Source organism: Fundulus heteroclitus, chromosome 14 (genome assembly GCF_011125445.2).
Source record: "Fundulus heteroclitus isolate FHET01 chromosome 14, MU-UCD_Fhet_4.1, whole genome shotgun sequence".
NCBI lineage: Eukaryota > Metazoa > Chordata > Actinopteri > Cyprinodontiformes > Fundulidae > Fundulus > Fundulus heteroclitus.
The window spans coordinates 288,744-310,039 of NC_046374.1; the positions used below are offsets into that span (position 1 = coordinate 288,744).

General features: G+C 45.1%; 1 protein-coding gene across 5 annotated transcripts in view; it reads right to left on the reverse strand.

Annotated features, from left to right (window-relative positions):
• Positions 1-21,296, reverse strand: part of LOC110366682 (protein Daple-like) — a 50,451-nt gene that overhangs the window by 18,867 nt on the left and 10,288 nt on the right. For all 5 annotated transcript variants that reach the window (XM_036145978.1, XM_036145976.1, XM_036145977.1 and 2 more), the window contains exons 4-5: positions 7,421-7,523; positions 6,564-6,775 (exon numbers count right to left, since the gene is read on the reverse strand). In XM_036145978.1, the coding sequence (XP_036001871.1) occupies positions 6,564-6,775; positions 7,421-7,523 (315 nt within the window). The remainder of the gene's footprint in view (positions 1-6,563; positions 6,776-7,420; positions 7,524-21,296) is intronic.

Here is a 21,296-nt window from a genome sequence, read left to right on the forward strand (position 1 = left end):
TTTTTTAAATTACGCACTAACTCTGTAAACAGGCCACGTAGGGAAGCTTAAAAGTATAATGTTCTCACCTCAAACGATCTGAAAACGTACTTTTGAACAACAGCAGCAGAAAAGGGAATGTTTAACTTACCACTGTGAGCTCTGCGCTGTCTGGAATGAAGCTGCAGCCGCGGTGCATTCAGAGACGGTCAGTCTGAAGAGCGCATGCGCGGCTCCTATCTTCGCACTCTGTGCTCCATTAACCAGCCTTGGAAACCGTGACGTCAGACCACTGTTGTGAATTCGTATTCTCAAAGAAAAAATCCGTATTCTCAAGCAGCCGCTGCTGTTTGTGTTCATAAAGAGTAAAGCACAAATTTAAACTTGAAATTTGTATTTATTAGTTATTGAAGTTGTAACTATTTAAACTGTATGTTGTATCTTTTGCATGCGATTTAAATTATTATGAGTTTACAAATGTTTTTTATGCACAACTTCTGACTAATATGGACACAACTATCCTTTTATGTACAAGTTTATTATGGAACCGCTTTTACCCCATAGTTGTCCATTTCATCATTCAAATGAGAACATATTAATGTACTATTGGTGTATACTAGTGCAACTATTAAAGAACAGCAGATTAAACTTTAACATATGTAAAGGCCTATATTAAATTATTTTTGGCACCACATCAACAGGTTAAATAATTTCTTACTTTGTTGGTGTACCAAATTACCCTCGTAATTGTCATGTTTGGGGAGGCGAGGACCTAGGCGGCAACGAGGCAGAGACAGCAATGGGATTAAACAGGTAATTTTAATGAAACAAGAGACTTACGGCAAAACTTGGGAGCACAGGAGAACGAGGAACACAGGAGGACTAGAATGACCCGACAACGGGGAAACAAACTGAGGCAACTTAAATACACAATGGGGACAATTAAACGCAGGTGAGTCCAATCAAACAATAACACAACTCTGAGGATCCTGACATTACCCCCCTCTTAAGGGCAGATTCCAGACGCCCATCAATGTCCAGTCCAACAAAAAAGAAAACAACCCAGCCAGGGTGGTCGGATGGGGGTCTCGGAAGGAGGGAAAGAGAAAAAAAAAATCCACACCAAGAATCTGGTTGACTTTAGAGCCAGAGGCGGGGGCGTCGCGGTGGGCGACCCCGGCGGCGGAACAACAGAGTCGGCGGCGGGCGCCGCTGCGGGAGACCCCGGTGACAAAGCTGCGGCTCAGCCGGCCGGCGAAACTCTAGAGACCGGCGGCAGGACCTGTGAGCACTGGAAAGCTCACAAGACTCGAAAACGCTGGGAAATTTAGGAAACTTAGGCGCAGTGGAGGCCTCGGACGGCTTGGGTGCGGAGGAGATCTCGGGCGGCTCGGGTGCGCTGGGAAGCGGCACACACACATATATATATACATACATATAACAGTGTTGTAGTACTCGAGTCCGAGACTCAAACTCGAGTCCGAGTCATTAGCTAAATTTAGAGACTCGTGACTTGACTCGGACTTGAGCACTGATGACTCGAACTTGGACTCGGACTCCTACATTCAGATCATTCTGACTCGGAAATTGAGAAAAAGACTCGACTTTTTTTATATCATTAGGCTATAATTTTAATATGTCATTAGAATATATTTTGCTGTATGATTTTAATATCTAAATGGCATACCGCGCACGTGACGTCACCATCTCATGAGCAACGCCCCTTGCCGCTAAGGTTGGGCAAACAGTGTGAGAGCGCACGTAGCAACCAGCCATTAAACATGCAACAGACACAACGATATGACAGACTTTACAGCTGTTAAACTTTCACAAGAGGATGTCCAGGCGCCCATTTTACTGGTAGAACTGTGGAACAACATACCAACGTTCAGCTCAAACGATGGCTTGAGTGTCGAGGGCTTAGAAAGACTGGAAAACGGGCAGAGTTGATAGAAAGGTAAGTCGATGTTTTTCTACTGCTCGGCGTTCATGGCGTCATCGGCTGTTTTTTTTTCTGTTTGTAGTCACCGTCCAGGAATCGGTATAAATTGTCCGGCCCGCCGAACAATTTAGTCCGGTCCGGTGGCCAAATGCATTATCATTATTAAACGGCTGTATCTCCTCGCTGCATCTGCACCAGATTTTTTGAGTCATGAGGGAACGCTGCCGAACGCGTTTGTAGGAATCGCCCGGTGGACGGGCGAAGAAAATGCGTGACAGCATCTGCGGTGCCGGCCGGCCGGCGGTGCGCGAACCCCGCCGGTGGCCAATAGGCCGGATCGGCGCTTGGCTGCGAGGGCCGATCGACGCCGCTTGCGGCTTTAACATCCTTCATATGCGGCCTATCAGCGTACCTCGAGTCGCTGTTGCACGTTCCATAACAACAATGTTTAAAAACCATGGTTAGGAGACGTCTTAGACTTGGAAAAAGCAGTCGTTTACCGAGTAAAACCAGGGTAACTACAGCGAAAGAGTGGAGGAAAATGCATATTTGCCCTACATGTACCACGTGATATGGCGTCACGTTCTAAAAATAACTCGCTCGCGGAACGCCATTATTAGTGCAATGGAATGTTACTGCTTCATGTCATACATGACACGTCACGGCATGTTCATACAACGAACTTGGATAAATAGTGACTCGACTCAGATTTTTTTTTTGATGACTTGGACTTGACTCGGACTTGAACACTGGAGACTCGAACCTGGACTACAACACTGAGATATATATATATATATATATATATATATATATATATATATATATATATATATATATAGACATATATATATATATATATATATAGACATATATATATATATAGACATATATATATATATAGACATATATATATATATATATATATATATATATATATATATATATATATATATATATATATATATATATACTTACTTTATTAGGTCCCCCATACTAGTATCGGGTTGGACCCCCTTTTGCCTTCAGAACTGCCTCAATTCTTCGTGGCATAGATTCAACAAGGTGCTGGAAGCATTCCTCAGGGAGTTTGGTCCATATTGACATGATGGCATCACACAGTTGCCGCAGATTTGTCGGCTGCACATCCATGACGCGAATCTCCCGTTCCACCACATCCCAAAGATGCTCTATTGGATTGAGATCTGGTGACTGTGGAGGCCATTTGAGTACAGCAAACTCATTGTCATGTTCAAGAAACCAGTCTGAGATGATTCCAGCTTTATGACATGGCGCATTATCCTGCTGAAAGTAGCCATCAGAAGTTGGGTACATTGTGGTCATAAAGGGATGGACATGGTCAGCAACAATACTCAGGTAGGCTGTGGCGTTGCAACGATGCTCAATTGGTACCAAGGGGCCCAAAGAGTTTCAAGAAAATATTCCCCACACCATGACACCACCACCACCAGCCTGAAACGTTGATACAAGGCAGGATGGATCCATGCTTTCATGTTGTAGACGCCAAATTCTGACCCTACCATCCGACTGTCGCAGCAGAATTCGAGACTCATCAGACCAGGCAACGTTTTTCCAATCTTCTATTGTCCAATTTCGATGAGCTTGTGCAAATTGTAGCCTCAGTTTCCTGTTCTTAGCTGAAAGGAGTGGCACCCGATGTGGTCTTCTGCTGCTGTAGCCCATCTGCCTCAAAGTTCGACGTACTGTGCGTTTAGAGATGCTCTTCTGCCCACCTTGGTTGTAATCGGTGGTTATTTGAGTCACTGTTGCCCTTCTATCAGCTTGAACCAGTCTGGCCATTCTCCTCTGACCTCTGGCATCAACAAGGCATTTCCGCCCACAGAACTGCCGCTCACTGGATGTTTTTTCTTTTTCGGACCATTCTCTGTAAACCCTAGAGATGGTTGTGCGTGAAAATCCCAGTAGATTAGCAGTTTCTGAAATACTCAGACCAGCCCTTCTGGCACCAACAATCATGCCACGTTCAAAGTCACTCAAATCACCTTTCTTCCCCATACTGATGCTCGGTTTGAACTGCAGGAGATGCTCTTGACCATGTCTACATGCCTAAATGCACTGAGTTGCCGCCATGACGAGATGATTCATTTCTGGAATTAACGCAATATTTTTTTTAAGGCATTCCTGCCCAGTTTTACCCACAATTCAATTGTCTGACCTGAGCGAGAAGAACCCGTTAGCCCGCTGGATGGACAGTTCGAGTATAAAAGAAAAACAAAGATGGAACAGTAAACAAACATTTTGTTTACTGTTCCATCTTACTTAATGCGCAGGGCATTAAGTAAGTCTACGTCTGAGAAGTTGACAGACAAAAATTACCAGATGGATAGCCAAGGACTGTAGACCGATTAATATTGTCAAGGACACGGGCCCCGCAGAAGTTTTGAAAGTGGCAACTTTAGACGCATTCTACAAGCCACCCTCAAGAGGCACAGTGATGACTAAAATCAACAAACTTTATTAGGCCAAAAAGAAAACAAAGAAAGAGGATTTGGCTTCAGCGGAATATGTTGCTTTGGACAGGAGACCACTGGACCTCCCTGAGTAACAATAACTATCTGGGTGTGACGGTGCAACACAACACTGAAACCTGGGAACTGAAGTCGGAATCTTCGTAATCTTCACAATTAAAACGGTCTTTAACCGTAATGAAATCAGAAGAGCGTCCCTTCGCAGAGGCATGTGCTTAACAGTTTCAAGCACGTGGCACAAAAGTGGAATATTGAAGGAAAAATCACAACTATAGGGACGGACAGTGCACGCAATATGACAGCTGGGGCTAACTTGCTGCCATATGAGCGCATGCCCTGCATTGCTCACATGCTGCAGAGAAAGCATCAACGTGAGTCTCTCCGATAGTGGATTTACGATTGTATTGGCCAAGTGTCGCAAAATTGTGGGTCACTTCAGACACAGCGCAGCAAACACCATGGAGCACAGCAAGCGGCGCTGGGACAGCAGCAGGAGCCACTGATCCAAGACGTGCCAATGCGGTGGAATTCCACACTGGAAATGATCAAGCGCCTGAACCGCATTCATGCAGCAATTAAAGCAACCCTGGACCAACAACGCCACAAACTGGTTATGCTGACGCCACCTGAATGGGACAAACTGCAGAGACTGAGCACTCTTCTACAGCCCTCCGGGTAAGGCGGGCACATAGGGTGACTGTGGCTTGAGGGGTTGAAGTAGTCGTCTGGCAATCAGAAGGTTGTGGGTTCAATTCCAGCTTCCCCTTGCCACATGTCGATGTGCCCCTGGGCAAGGCACTTAACCCCAAATTGCCTGTGGGCAAAAACACAGGAAGCTGCGTCTCGGTGTATGGGGAGTGTTGGCCTAGTGCTTAGAGCAGAGCGCTTGCACTCAGAGAAGGATGCAAGTACCCGGTTCGATCCCCAGCGCCTGCACTCTGAGCAAGACCCTTAACCCCCGATTGCGCCACACATGGCAGCCCACTGCTTCCCAAGGGTGATGGGTTAAAAGCAGAGAACAAATTTCGTTGTAATGTATGTTTCAATGACAATAACGATATTACTACTTACATTACATATAATGTGCAAATTGAACTGATCAAGCTCAAATTAAACGTTTGTGTGTGTTTGTTTGTTTGCCACCTGCATCAAGTGATGAAGGTCTCTGAAGAAGACCCTGCATATGTGGGGAGATTTAAGACAATCTTCATGGAAGACCTTGCCTCCCGCTAACAAAATATTAACAATGCATGGCTCAAGCAACGGCTCTGGATCCACGTTTTAATGACTTGAAGAGTCTGACCAAGAGTGAAAAGTGTGGACCTCACTTGGAGGCATGCTTTATGAACATTGTCATCAAAAGAAATGTTTAGAGGACCACCCTGAAGCTTAAGTCAGTCAAGCCTGCTGGGAATCAAAGGTCGAATTTCCTTTGTAGGTAAAATGGTATATATGGTTGAGCCAAGAAAAAAAAAAAAAGAAAAAAAACACGGGATGTTTCTAGATGCAGAGATCATGAAAATGGCTAAAATTAACTAGGTGTCGGTTTTGTTTTTGATTGTTCTGAAACCGTCACCTACTTGCATGGAGAACATGTTCTGTGGCATTAGGCCCTGTGTGAAACTGGACGTGCAGCCGTCAGAATCTGGCCCCCGCCTGATCTGAATCTGGCCCCCGCCCACAAAAACACGTCTCGGCATGACGCCGGGGCGTTATTCTGACCGCCGCTCCGGATGCTGCGTCAAAAGTCGTCCGCTCAGGTGTTGCCCAGCTCGACGCTGCCCTGCGTTCATGGCAACCTCCGAGGATCTCAACCACGGCTCTTTCTCTGTGAAAACCCCCAACGGATCAAATTTAATCAGCTTATTCATTTATTCATGACAACTGGCTGGCAGCCGGAGTGCACGACGCAACTAAAGGCTTCAAAAGTAGTATTTGCCTCATGCTGACCAAAGGTTGAAAACAAGAAAACATTGGGATGGGCTGCCTTCAGGATTTCATGAGGCAGCCAGCGTGAGCTTCTGAGCGTGTGTGCGCTGAGTAAAACGGATGTCGCTAATGACAAAGGCAAATGTCTGGCAATAAATGACGCCCGATGGAAACAGTGACCGACGGCTTGATGGGAAACGACTCACCAGGTTCTCCCGTTCGATCCGAAGCTGCTCCCGCTGCCTATTCAGCGCACTATGCGCTAGGTTTGTCACCGGAAAGTTACTGGACACCATACTCATGCCAGCAGTCTTGGGCCCCAGAGAAAGACGCGACATCTCCCGAAGGAGCCGCTGGTTCTCACGCTCCATAGTTTGGACCTCTTCATCAGAGAAGGAGAAGTTCTTCCTGGTTCTCCCTACGGGACAGTACAGATTATGCATAAAATTAGCAATGTGTAGCATCTTGTTAAGTGATACTTTGATATTGGTTTCACAAATAGAGAAATGCTAAATCTTTTTATCACATCTCTTTATCACATCGGCTCTCAGCCCTGTCTGTCACTCAAGTTCTGGAGGTATCCCCTTATCCATCTATTGTCCCACATGGCAATCATTCTGATGGCTCACATACACGCCAGTGTGCGTGCTTGTTCCTTGTTTGTTTCACCTCTTGGCTGCATATGGACACTTCTAGTGTTTATGTATCCGGTTAGCTTCAGTGTTAGCCGTTCATTGTAGCTCCGCTGCTCTCACCATAGACTTTGAACATGGCTGAGAGTCGCAACAAGTAAGACGTTTACAACAAGAAGAGGAAGGTCAAAATAGGAGGAAATAAGACCATAGTGGATATGGGAGATTTTTTTATGCCATCCCCCTGAGGAGCAGAAGAGCAGGTAGGACGGTCTTGCACATGCGCAGTTAATCAAAAAGGGACTTGGGAAAACTTCCCGGGAAAAACTCCGACTCTAGCTTTAACTGAACTCTGTGGAACCCATACTTAATAAGAAGATTTACTATCAATACAGTACACATACAGCTGATATAAAAACTTGAGGACGTACTGCTAGAGCTCGGGTACCCGACCAGCCGCTGGTGGTCCGCCAGTTGTTCCGAGCACCTCATACCGAGGGTGGGTTGGACGGACTCCAGTCTCTTTAGGTAAGCCTGTGGAAAACATTGAGACCTTTGTGTCATGAAACATCCCGCTAACAACCACTGACACTGAACTAGTTGAAGTGCGAGCCACCAGAATTGACAAAGAGTCCTGGATAGGTGCCGAAACCTTTTCAGACAGAACTGAGCGGAAGTCCGGTTGCCTCCGATTTAAGCCCGTTTGCTGCTCAGTGTTGACAGTTCTCCATCTTTGCCCATTTTAAATAACACGTTTTGCAACAATTGCTCCTCTTTTTTTCAGTTTTCCTAACACTAACAACTACATTCACAATCTGAAAGGTTTCCATCATCTGTATTTGTTAAAACCGTTGTAGAAATGTAGGACTTGGTGTTATTAGCTCCTTTATACACCACTGATTTTTTATTTGGCTTTAAGAAGCCGTACTTGTTACATTAAATACCAAACACATCCTGGGTATTGACTAAACGATGAGTGTTTTATTTAACAAGTCACTAAAATGGGACCTCGTGTTCCCTCGCCCGGACGCGGGTCACCGGGGCCCCACTCTGGAGCCAGGCCTGGAGGTGGGGCACGTTGGCGAGCGTCTGGTGGCCGGGCTTTTGCCCATGGAGCCCGGCCGGGCTCAGCCCGAAGAGGCGACATGGGTCCCCCTTCCGATGGGCTCACCACCTGTCGGAGGGGCCAAAGGGGTCGGGTGCAATGTGTAACGGGTAGCAGTGGAGGGCGGGGACCTTGGCGTTCCGATCCTCGGCTGCAGAAGCTGGCTCTTGGGACGTGGAATGTCACCTCTCTGGTGGGGAAGGAGCCTGAGCTTGTGCGCGAGGTTGAGAGGTTCCGACTAGAGATAGTCGGACTCACCTCGACGCACCGCTCTGGCTCCGGAACCAGTCTCCTTGAGAGGGGCTGGACATTCTTCCACTCTGGAGTTGCCCATGGTGAGAGGCGCCGAGCTGGGGTTGGCATACTTGTTGCCCCCCATCTCGGTGCCTGCACGTTGGGGTTTCCCCGGTGAACGAGAGGGTGGCCTCCCTCCGCATCCGTGTGGGGGGACGGGTTCTGACTGTTGTTTGCGCTTATGCGCCAAACAGCAGTCCAGATTACCCACCCTTTTTGGAGTCCTTGGAAGGGGTACTGGAGAGTGCCCCTCCTGGGGACTCCCTCGTTTTGCTGGGGGACTTCAACGCTCACGTGGGCAATGACAGTGGGACCTGGAGGGGCGTGGTTGGGAGGAATGGCCCACCTGATCTGAACCCGAGTGGTGTTTTGTTGTTGGACTTCTGTGCTCGTCATGGATTGTCCATCACAAACACCATGTTCAAGCATAAGGGTGTCCATATGTGCTCTTGGCACCAGGACACCCTAGGTCGCAGTTCAATGATCGACTTTGTTGTCGTTTCATCTGACCTGCGGCCGCATGTCTTGGACACTCGGGTGAAGAGAGGGGCGGAGCTCTCCACCGACCACTACCTGGTGGTGAGTTGGCTCCGATGGCGGGGGAGGAAGCCGGTCCGACCGGGCAGGCCCAAACGTACTGTGAGGGTTTGCTGGGAACGTCTGGCGGAGTCCCCTGTGAGGCGGAGCTTTAACTCCCACCTCCGGGAGAGCTTTAAACACGTCCCGAGGGAGGCGGGGGACATTGAGTCTGAATGGACCATGTTCCACGCCTCTATTGCTGAGGCGGCTAGTCGGAGCTGTGGCCGCAAGGTTGTCGGTGCATGTCGTGGCGGCAACCCTCGAACCCGCTGGTGGACACCAGCGGTGAGGGAAGCCGTCAAGCTGAAGAAGGAGTCCTACCGGGCTTTTTTGGCCTGTGGGACTCCGGAAGCAGCTGATGTGTACCGGCAGTCGAAGCAGCAGGCGGCTCGGCTGGTCGCCGAGGCAAAAACTCGGGCGTGGGAAGAGTTCGGAGAGGCCATGGAGAAAGACTTCCGTACGGCTTCGAAGCGATTCTGGTCCACCATCCGGCGTCTCAGGAGGGGGAAGCAGTGCAGTACCAACACTGTTTACAGTGGGGGTGGTGTGCTGCTGACCTCGACTCGGGACGTCGTGCGTCGGTGGGCGGAATACTTCGAAGACCTCCTTAATCCCACCAACACGTCTTCCATTGAGGAAGCAGAGCCTGAGGACTCTGGGTCGGGTTCTCCCATCTCTGGTGCTGAGGTTGCCGAGGTTGTTAAAAAGCTCCTCGGTGGCAAGGCTCCGGGGGTGGATGAGATTCGCCCTGAGTACCTTAAGGCTCTGGATGTTGTGGGGCTGTGTTGGTTAACGCGGCTCTGCAACATTGCGTGGACATCGGGGGCAGTTCCCCTGGATTGGCAGACTGGGGTCCCCCACCGAGGGGGACCAGAGGGTGTGTTCCAACTACAGAGGAATCACACTCTTAAGCCTCCCTGGTAAGGTCTATTCAGGGGTTCTGGAAAGGAGGGTCCGTCGGATAGTCGAATCTCGGATTCAGGAAGAGCAGTGTGGTTTTCGTCCTGGCCGTGGAACACTGGACCAGCTCTACACCCTCAGCAGGATTCTTGAGGGGGCATGGGAGTTTGCCCAACCAGTCTACATGTGCTTTGTGGATCTGGAGAAGGCATTCGACCGTGTCCCCCGGGGGATCCTGTGGGGGGTACTCCGGGAGTATGGAGTACCGGACCCTTTAATAAGGGCTGTCAGGTCTCTGTACGACCGGTGTCAGAGTCTGGTCCGCATTGCCGGCAGTAAGTCGGACTCGTTTCCGGTGAGAGTTGGACTCCGCCAAGGCTGCCCTTTGTCACCGATTCTGTTCATAACTTTTATGGACAGAATTTCTAGGCGCAGCCAAGGTGTTGAGGGGATCCGCTTTGGTGGCCTTAGGATTGCGTCTCTGCTATTCGCGGATGACGTGGTCCTATTGGCTTCATCAGGGCGTGATCTACAGCTCTCACTGGAGCGGTTCGCAGCCGAGTGCGAAGCGGCCGGGATGAAAATCAGTGCCTCCAAATCCGAGACCATGGTCTTGAACCGGAAAAGGGTAGAGTGCCTTCTCCGGGTTGGGGAGGATGTCCTGCCCCTAGTGGAGGAGTTCAAGTATCTTGGGGTCTTGTTCACGAATGAGGGGAAGATGGAGCGGGAGATCGACAGGCGGATTGGTGCAGCGTCTGCTGTGAAGCGGGCGCTGTACCGATCCGTTGTGGTGAAGAGAGAGCTGAGCCAAAAGGCGAAGCTCTCGATTTACCGGTCGATCTACGTTCCTACCCTCATCTATGGTCACGAGCTTTGGGTCGTGACCGAAAGAACGAGATCCCGGATACAAGCGGCTGAAATGAGTTTTCTCCGTAGTGTGTCTGGGCTCTCCCTTAGAGATAGGGTGAGGAGTTCAGTCATCCGGGGAGGACTCAGAGTAGAGCCGCTGCTCCTCCACGTCGAGAGGAGCCAGTTGAGGTGGCTCGGGCATCTGGTCAGGATGCCTCCTGGACGCCTCCCTGGTGAGGTGTTCCGGGCACGTCCCACCGGGAGGAAGCCCAGGGGAAGACCCAGGACACGCTGGAGGGACTATGTCTCCCGGCTGGCCTGGGAACGCCTTGGGATTCCTCCTGAGGAGCTGGCCCAAGTGGCTGGGGAGAGGGACGTCTGGGCCTCCCTACTGAAGCTGCTACCCCCGCGACCCGACCCCGGATAAGCGGAAGACAACGGACGGACGGACGGACGTAAGTCACTAAAATGAGGCTTCTAAATCGAGGGTTTAGTCCAAGGGCGAAGGTTTGATTTCAACTTTGGTAGGGACACTATTGGTCCAAAGTTTCATTTCAAGTTCCTATTTTTTGATGCTTCACTTCAGCGTCAGGCCGCGTTTTGAATGGTCTAAAGAGAAAAGTAGCATTTCTTGCTACATTTCTACCAATTGTATAAGCGCTAAATGCACTAGATGCTGTTTGTCAATGTTTAAAGCATCAAAGGCTCTGATGAATGTCAAATTAGGACTTTTTTTCCACTTTGAACAAGTTTGCATTTGAACTTACCAGCAACAGAGACAGACGGTAAATACATACCTATTTAACCAAATATTCTCAAAATATGTCCCTTATCTGTAGATTTATCCTGTATTTCCTGTTGAAGATATAGAAATGCGCCAAGGTAAACCCCACCCTATTTTTTTCTAATCTGTAACATAAAACAACAAAAGGATACAGTCAAGAGACTGCAAATACATTGAACTAAAAGTATTATTGACACTGACAGCTTTTAAAATATTAACTTCAAATTTCAACAGATGTACAACTGGGCTGTGGTAACTCTGTAGCCCATATCATGTAATTTATCTTAACATTTCAAACACATTTCTTACATCGTATCTGAAGTGTAGATAACAGCTTCTCCTTACCTACATCCTCTTAGACAACTAATTATTTCCCTAACAATAGTGAGTTGTCAATAATGTTTAAATATGCAATAAACCTTTATACATAAGCGGCATGGAGGACCCAATACTGTACTTTGAGTAAGATTGGTGACAGCAAGGCTGAATTGTAACCTAGGTGGTTGTCCATTTCATCATTCAAATGAGAACATATTAATATACTATTGGTATATACTAGTGCAACTATTAAAGAACAGCAGATTAAACTTTAACATATGTAAAGGCCTATATTAAATTATTTTTGGCACCACATCAACAGGTTAAATAATTTCTTACTTTGTTGGTGTACCAAATTACCCTCGTAATTGTCATGTTTGGGGAGGCGAGGACCTTGGCGGCAACGAGGCAGAGACAGCAATGGGATTAAACAGGTAATTTTAATGAAACAAGAGACTTACGGCAAAACTTGGGAGCACAGGAGAACGAGGAACACAGGAGGACCAGAATGACCCGACAACAGGGAAACAAACTGAAGCAACTTAAATACACAATGGGGACAATTAAACGCAGGTGAGTCCAATCAAACAAGAACACAACTCTGAGCATCCTGACAGTAATGATGAAATATTTTGTGGACTAAGCCCCTTGTTGTGCCAGTTCAGACGTGACAGAAAGTGGGCATCAATTCGGGACGTAACAGACTACGTTACCCATGATGTAATGTGGTCAAAATGGCCACCAACTCATGTGGTCAAAATGGCCACCAACTCCCATCACGCAACACGGCAAAATGGCCGCCGATCAAGATAAGGTTGCTATGGTGATGGCTATAAAAGCCGATCACACACGACAATCTTCCTTCTTCCCTGGCTTTTAGCCAACACGAGAAGACACACACACAGCTGTTTCCGTTGGGGTGATTCCACGCCACGTGTTCGATTGCTCGCTGGACCAAGATTTTTCGACGCAACGGTTATTCCCTGCTTTTTATAACAGGAGGTCGACTTAAATAAGTACTTTTAAATTCCCTCTGATCAAAAGACTGAGAGACACCGTATTTCACAGTGATCGAAGAGGACCCCGCTTTGTCTGGCCAACAAAGCGACTGTTGAACCCGGAGGAAGAAACGAAGGAGCTTCTTCCCCCGTCCCGCTGCAGCCTGCGGACATCTGCGCTCGTCAAGACGCGTCCAGAAAGCCACTACTCGGAGCGCTCCGGACCAGCCCCGAGGCACCTCAAAGTAACGGGGTCTCCCCTTTTATTTCTGTCTCACCAACAGGGTGTTTAGGAGTGCCTGGGCAGGCGGTAGAACTTTGTAGGTGTTGGTTAATGCTTTTATTCCACGACGAAGTTGGAATTATTTTGCTGAACATTTTCTTTGTATGTGCATGCATTTTACAATTGATTTGCTGTGTTGATTTGTGATCCATCAAGAACCCCGCCGTGGGTTACCGCTTTATTTCTTTTCATCTTTTTCCCTGCTTTCCCCCCTCTCTCTTTTCGCGTCTTCTTATCAATTTAATCTTTTTGTCCGAGCTCAAGTCGCGGCTTTGCTTTAAACTCCCAGTTAGCTGCGCCCCTCGAAGCGAGGCATTATCCCATCAGCGTAAGCGTGGTTACGTCATTAGGACCTCCCCTCAGACGTCATCGTAGCAGCCATCTTGGGAGGGTGACGTGTATCTGAACTGTAGGTAGCTTAGCTGAACTAGCTTTTGTGTAAGACATCAAAGCGTCCAGTGAGATTCCCGAAGCTGTTCTGTCTATCAATGCTGATACGTGAAATGCCGGTGTTTCGAGGGCGGTGTTAAACAACTTTGAGTTAAGTTAAGATCTGCTAACCGCTCATTTTAATCCATTGTTTATTTTTGTTTTGTTCTTTATTTCCACATATATATTTTGCATGTTTTAGTTTAGTAATGAGTAAGAATTCCAAAGTTGTTTGAATCAGAGAATTACTGTAACAGGGAATTGCTTTTGGTTCAATAAAACCACCGACTGCGGAATAGACATTGTTTTGTGTTCAGTCCAATTCACAGTTGCCTGGGTATTCAGAATACAGAGCTAACCTCCTTTGGAGTTAACATCTGACATTAATACAGAGACAATATCATTGGATGGTGATAAGGAATAAGGATTTAAACTCTAATTGCAGTTACATTGGGGTTCTCACAGCCTGCTGGATAAACCTGGTCGGTTAACAGTCCGACCTAATCATTTATTCCAGCATAAATGAGTTCATAACAGCAAGTTAACTAATGCATTAGTGGTATAAATACTTATAAGCTTATAGCTAACATCACCACCATTTGAACTATATTTGTTATAGCGAAATTTTGAGTTGAATGATTTATTATTTAAATTATAATACCAAATTATAATTAATAATAATAATAAGCATATTCAACCAGCTTATGGCATAACACCCTGATGATGAGAATGTCTAGCTCCGCCCCTAGTTAGAACTACTTAATGGACAGTGTGGAAATCTATGTACAATAAAACCAATGTGAATAGTGTTCCTCTTTTTGTATTTGTCTTTATCAGAATTCTAGAAGTAGAAATAGTCAAATAAATAGCACTATTATTTTATGGAACCTAATTATGCTATTATAACTAAGCAAAAGTCAAAATAAAAAAATAGCAGTTGTTTAGGTGGCATCTAGTGTTAATGTAATGTATATCATGTAAAATAAATAACACCTGAATTTATTTATACCTAAACTGTCTCAAAGGGTCGAGAAAATTTTTTAAGTATTAATAGCAATGAAATATTGGTAAAAGGGAAACCCTCACCTTTTCTTTTTCAGACGGCTGTGGCTAAGAATCTGAATTTTTAATAGCCTACATTCTTTGCTTTTCCATCTTTCCAGCAGGCTTCAGAACGCCTGCCTGCCACAGAATATTTATTTTTATAAAAGACATTAGGTTTTTGTTGATAAAATGTGTTATACTTCAGAATTAAATGCTATTTTTGAGATGATAACGTTAATGCTGCTAACTTGCTAGCGGGTTACTTACATTTCTCACAAATCAAAACTCTCTCCTGATTCTTTACAGAACTGCACTCAGCAGCTTTCACCTATTTTGGTGTAGCTAATATTTAGTTGTTTTAATTGGGACTAATTTCATAGCCTAGTATTAATCATAGTAACCGCAGTATCTTAAAATACTACGATTGAAACGAAACTTAAATCTCACGCTCCAAGACGCATAACCCAGAGGTAACTAGAGTTACTCTTTGGTGCGTTCAGGGTGCATTGCTCTTTTGGCACTGTTGTGACAGCTTCGCGACAGTTTGCTGGTTTCCGCCCCGAGTGAAAGTCGGGGGCTTTAAGCAATGTACAAGACACCAGAGCAACATGTTGTCTGTGCTCCTCCAGTTCACTACTGTGACTTTTCATCATTAGGTGAGCATTAACATGTACTGGGTAACGTTATTAATGTTAATAAGGCTGAGTTTAATGGCCGAATTAAAGATATGCATTTGTTGATGGGATGTAATGTTTTATATGTTTGTTAAATGTGGCAAAAAGGTAACAGAATGCTAATCCCAGCCATGTTGTAGAACAGTGTAATTGTAACTGCAATAAGTTTTTGAGTCATGGACATTTACAAACCTTAAATATTTAAAAAGCTCCTTAAAGTTAATCTACCGCCTGCATTTTCAGTTCTCGATAAACTAAATGATGTGTGTTGCATGTGTGATGTGCCAGGAAATACACAAGTCAGATTCAAATACTCTTCTCCAAGAATAGAGGAGGCGAAACGCACTCCTCACAAGACGGACTTCAGAGAGGACAGTTTGTCCTGAAAACCACTGAAACTTTAGCAATGTTTACCATAATTAATAGGTTGTGCCATGTTGTTAAAGCCATGATGAAATAATTGAAGTCAGATTGAATTCTGAACATGTACCATAGGGGAGGAACCAAAAGATATTTCACACTCTTAGCAGGACAGGCCTCACAGCAGGATTCCTTGGTATGAACCCAGACCACTCCCCACAGACAATAGGTCAGAGCGCTCCTTGCCAGAGACTCACGTCTTCACCACTTCTTCTTCCCTGGAGCCCTCGAGGAGATACGCTGGCTTGGGAAGCACAAGCAAGGCATGGGACTCAAGGCCCCAAGAGCCCACAAGCTGTACAGAACGGGCGTTCTGTGAGACTCATCTGCCCTCGCTTCAATGGAGCGAAAAAGGGGGAAATTCTCGTCCTCTGTGGAGTGGAGGACCTCTCTGGCATCAGAGGAACTGCTTGAACAAAGCTAAGTTGCACTCTGACTTCTGCGAAACCAGCCACAAAGTAAAGAATGCCGAAACAGCTTTGTTTATTTTTGTCAGCTGTTGCAGGAAAGCGGACTCGAGACGACGCAGATCGGTCACCTTCCCTCACCAAACCAGCTAAAAGCTCAGACTACTAAAACGGCGTCAGGCCAGGTCGATCGCGACCACGTTTCCGCAAGCTCAGGGTTTCCCAAAGTGTGGTGCGCGCGAGCTGCCACTAGGGGGTGCGCGAGAAGACAACTGTAATGGCAGGCTGACAGTGTTTTTATCCCCCAGACCATAAAGACGTGTAAATAAACATTTCTTTTGCAAAGATTAACATCAAAAACTGTAAATTTAATCAATAAATAAAATGTATTGTAATGATCCGTATTAGACTTTATTGCTAAGTGCTGTTGCACAAGTTAGGTTGTTTTGGGTTTAAACCTGAATAAATGTGTGGCTTCTGGGTGAGGAGTGGTGGTTCGGGGCACTGGTGGGGTGAAAGCTGTCCCGTTCTGTTCGTCCTAAAATAAAGTGTTAGCAGCAAAACATCGGTCAAGTGCTTGGGTGTCATAACGGAACGTTACAGTATTCACAAGAAAATTTATTTATTTAGAAGACATCTTTTTCTACGCTTAATTTTAAGATGAAATATACGCATTGTGCTGTAAATGTGCACCTAGCCTATGGCCTCTACTTCATTCATTCTGGCAAATATGCTCAATTGGCTGAAATCGGGGAAACTGCCATGCAGCTACGGCATCTAAGGTCAAAGTTAGTGATGAAGGAGGAGATAAACCAAGAGAGAGGAATCAGAATTGCAATGGAGAAGACAACAAGCGAGAATCAGAAAATGTTTCTCTCTCCTGACTTTACATTGTTTACGTCAGCAGAGGAAAAATTTAAAGTGGGCCGAATGTTTTATTTACAAGATTAAATTGAGTGATCGAATGGCTTGTTTCCATTGATTGCGCAGCACCTACACACACAGGGCAGTCAAAAGTAGCCGGTCAACGGCGGCAAATCGCCGTCTATAGCACCTCTTGCTGCCGCCTACATTTCCCCAATTATATAACGGAGCGATATTTGTGCCTTCTGGTTGAGCGCGCAGGAACCAATCCGAACTCAACTCTGAAAAACTCTTCTCGCGCGACGCTCGTGGAGAAACAGCCAAGGGATCGCACAGCACAGCTGGTGTTGAGCATGGAATGAGCAGGTCCAGCCCGCAAGCAGAGAAGGAACTGAGCGCGCGCACGAGACCGGTTTTGAGCACACGTGTTGTCTCACTGCGCGCTCGGAAGTTAGTAAATTGTCATATATTCACATAATCTGATCTGTTTTATATGGTGCTAGTAATTCAAATTCAACAAATTTTGTGCAAATTTGTTTAAAACCTTGTTAAAACATGATAACATGAGAAAAATGTTTTAAGAATAACAATTAAAAAAAACAAAGGTTGTTTTTGAAGAATTGATCATTCACTTTTTTGCTTTTATTCAATTTAAAACATGCACTCTATTCTTTAAATTATCACCTGTCTTGAAAGCTTCCAAAATACATCAGTGAGACTCTATTTTTCAAAATTCTCCCCTCCGGGGCTCGGGCACCGGCATAAGTGCACCCTCCTACCTGATAGTGTGTGGCCTGCTACTGTAAAAAAGTTTGACTGCCCTGCACACAGCGCTGCTTGTGGTGCCGTGACTCTGAACCGCTACCACCACTGATGCGCATGACATGCTCACAGCGCAGCAGCCTCTGCTGCTGGGGGGGGGGGGGGGGGGGGGGGGGGGGGGTTGGTGATAGACGCTGTTTGTAGAAAATGTTCACGCACAGAGCTGTTGTACTTTTCAATGTGATTCATTGAAAAGTGGCAGGGGGGAGCTCAGGTGTGTTGCTATGGGCCTGTTTACCTGCTTAATGTAACCTTTTATGAAACAACCAGGATATAATGTTTTATTTCTCTGATTAATAGCTTTATCGAGCGTTCTGTTAATGTCACTCTGTGCCGCTTTACCGTCTCTCTCTCTGGCTCACTCGCTGACTCTCTCGTCATCTGACACAAATCAAACTTCTTCTTGTTTTTATTCAGCGCCGTAAATTATGAGTTAGATTCAGATTTAGAAGCTGGTACATGAAATAAAAGTGAGAACACAGGTGGATCATCCAACTGAAAGATCGCTGCTTCAGAGACGTTTCACGTTGTTTGACCCATCTTTTTCTGGGTCCACACTGAGCCACCGATGCACCTGAAAATCCTCGGTGCTCTGTTGTGGATGTTGAGTCTAACTTTAGTACAATTTAATTAAAATTTCCGTGTCCCAACCCGGTTGGGACACGGAAAGGGGTGCGTGGTGAAAAAAGTTTAGGAATCCCTGGGCTAGCTCATGGCCACATGTCTGCTGCTGCTAGGCTGCAGGCTAGTCCGCTGCTAAGAACCAACGTATCCTCTGTTTTTCCCTGCTCTCTTCCTTGAATGGACAAAGTGGACCGATCTCACAATAGGCACTGACAGGTCTGGCAGGATTGAGGCAGGGAGACTCACACGGTTTGTGTGGAAAGTTTTGGTGTAATGCGTAGATGGTGTTTTTGCCGATGTGATTCGAGTATGTTTTATGGTTATAACAAACATTATCTCCACAAGGGTTTCATACATTGATTGGATATTAATGTTATCCGGCCCACTCATTATGACTACGATAGAATCCGAAGCTTTTAAAGTTAGCGTCGAAAATCCGCTAGCAAAAATGCCATTAGCCCCGGTAACTTCCGATTTCCGGTTATTCAACAAAAGCTTGTTTCAAACATAAGGTTTGCTTTGTTTCGCTCCGCCATCGTCCAATAGCGCTATGAGCGTTATTACTGCATTAAAATAAATATTAATGTCGATTTAAGGGCGTTTTGTTTAACTTTAGGATTATCAGAAATACTTTAATAATCCCAGAGGGAAATTGCCGATTCTAGTGACCGGTCGGTACAGCGACCCCTACATCCCGGAGGTATAATCTCATTGATAAAATCGAGCGTCCCTAAAGTACTGATTTTACTGAGTAAATCATTCTTTAAAATGTTATTTCCACAAATAATGTTTTGTTTAGCTCAGGATTTGCATTGTGAATGGGTTGAAACACATGCCAAATGCTATTCTAAATTAGTTAAGCTAATTTAAAATCATTCTATGTTCTTTAAAGGGGAAGACCGGTCAACAAGGAAAAATCAGGGGACCATTAGCTATAACTAAAACTAATACGTTTGTGGTTATTTAATTAACTTATCTTTATTCAATAAGAAAATAAAAACATAAATTGTCATCTGGATCACTGTGTATGGGGGCGGCCATTACTGCCCATATTTGGGCAGTAAGGGCCGTCTGACATCACATCCTGCGACGTGGAAAAGTGGAGCAGCGACAACATTTATCCGCTCTTTCCAAGCAAAGTCAATAGGAGCAGTTCAACACAGCTGCGATCATCAACATTTTTTTCAGATTTCCAGAGGACTTCACCACTGACATTCGCGAGAGCTATTGTTACAGCAACAATGCCCACGTTACACAACTGGTAAAGGTGGAAAAAACATTGCTTATTTCAACTTTCTGATTCATGAGCCACCGGGCTTGTTGCTGGATTGCCAACTTGAAGAGAGCGGATTTGCCATCTAACTTCTGGGCAGAGAGAAAACACGACATATGCAGCAACCATTTCGAAGAAGAATGTTTTCAACATGACATGAGAGCGAGGATTTTTGGTGAGTTATTTTTTAATTTAGAATTTGCGGGGATGGTTACCGACCAGAGGGTAATGTGATGTGGTATCCCTCTGCCCCAGCATGTGCTGGAACGCTTTTATATTTTAATATTTATACAATAATGACCACCTGCCCTATTTACTAGAGGGCAAATATAACTGAAGTCACTTCAGTGTGATCTCTCTTCTGCAGCGCCGGTAAAGCCGTGCTGCGGCGGAGCGCGCACACACACACACATATATATATATATATATATATATATATATATATATATATATATATATATATATATATATATATATATATATATATATATAGATAGATAGATAGATAGATAGATAGATAGATAGATAGATCTATCTATCTATCTATCTATCTATCTAGGGGGGCCCAGCTGAGTTTGCACTGGAAATAAGTCCGGTTTCTGTCAAGAAACTCTTCTAAAAAACCCATATCGCTATCAGATGATCATAGCTCCACAGATCTCCCACTGTCACTAAGTACTTCACCACTCTCTGCTTCGTACAGAGCACCAGTCATCGCCATCTTGGAAAACAGTGCGTCGTTGCTCAAAAGCGGGTCCGCTGAGTGACGTCACAAAATGGGAGGTGACAGTACTATTCTTGACCAAGATGGGTTCCTCCACATAAACAGGATTAAATGAAAATTATTCTTAATTAAAAAAAATGTATAATTTATTCCACAGTATGTAGTAGTTTTATATTTAAAGTACTTTCAGCAATTTAAATTCTGATTTTGACCGGACTTCTCCTTTAAGATGAACTTTGGTTCTTTAACTCAAACAAAATGTTATTTCCTCAAATAATGTTTTGTTTAGCTCAGGATTTGCATTGTGAATGGGCTGAAACACATGCCAAATGTTATTCTAAATTAGTTAAGCTAATTTCACTCCATTCCATGTTCTTTAAGTCAGATCTGAAGTGAACCAGGATTCACTGAATTATTCTGATGATGATCAACCACTTTTGTCTTTTTTTCCCCTTTTTGTATGTACATAGTTCCTTAGCCTAGCTTCTTTTATCTTTGTTTTGCTTAGTAGTTTTATTTAAGTTTCACTAGCCTAGTAGAGAGGATTTGTTAATCGAAATATTTTGTTAATTCAGATAAACAGCATTATATAGTGATGTTCTCTAGATGTTCATTACATTTCTGTTAATAAATTATTGAACTTGAAGAGAAGCTGTCACTCCTTATTCTATCTGTGTGCAGCGCTTGCTGTTAAAAGACCGGGAGTGCTCGTACCATCCCTTTCAACTATTGTCCTGATATCAGCTTAAGAGCTGATATCCACCGGACAATACTTAACAGACAGAGAGTTATTCATTAAACATTATAAAACTTTAAACAGTGTATAATTGCACAACAATTATGATCTCCCAACTACAAATAAATGATACATTTAACCAACGTGGCATAAAAGCATAAAAATATAGAGAATCATCAC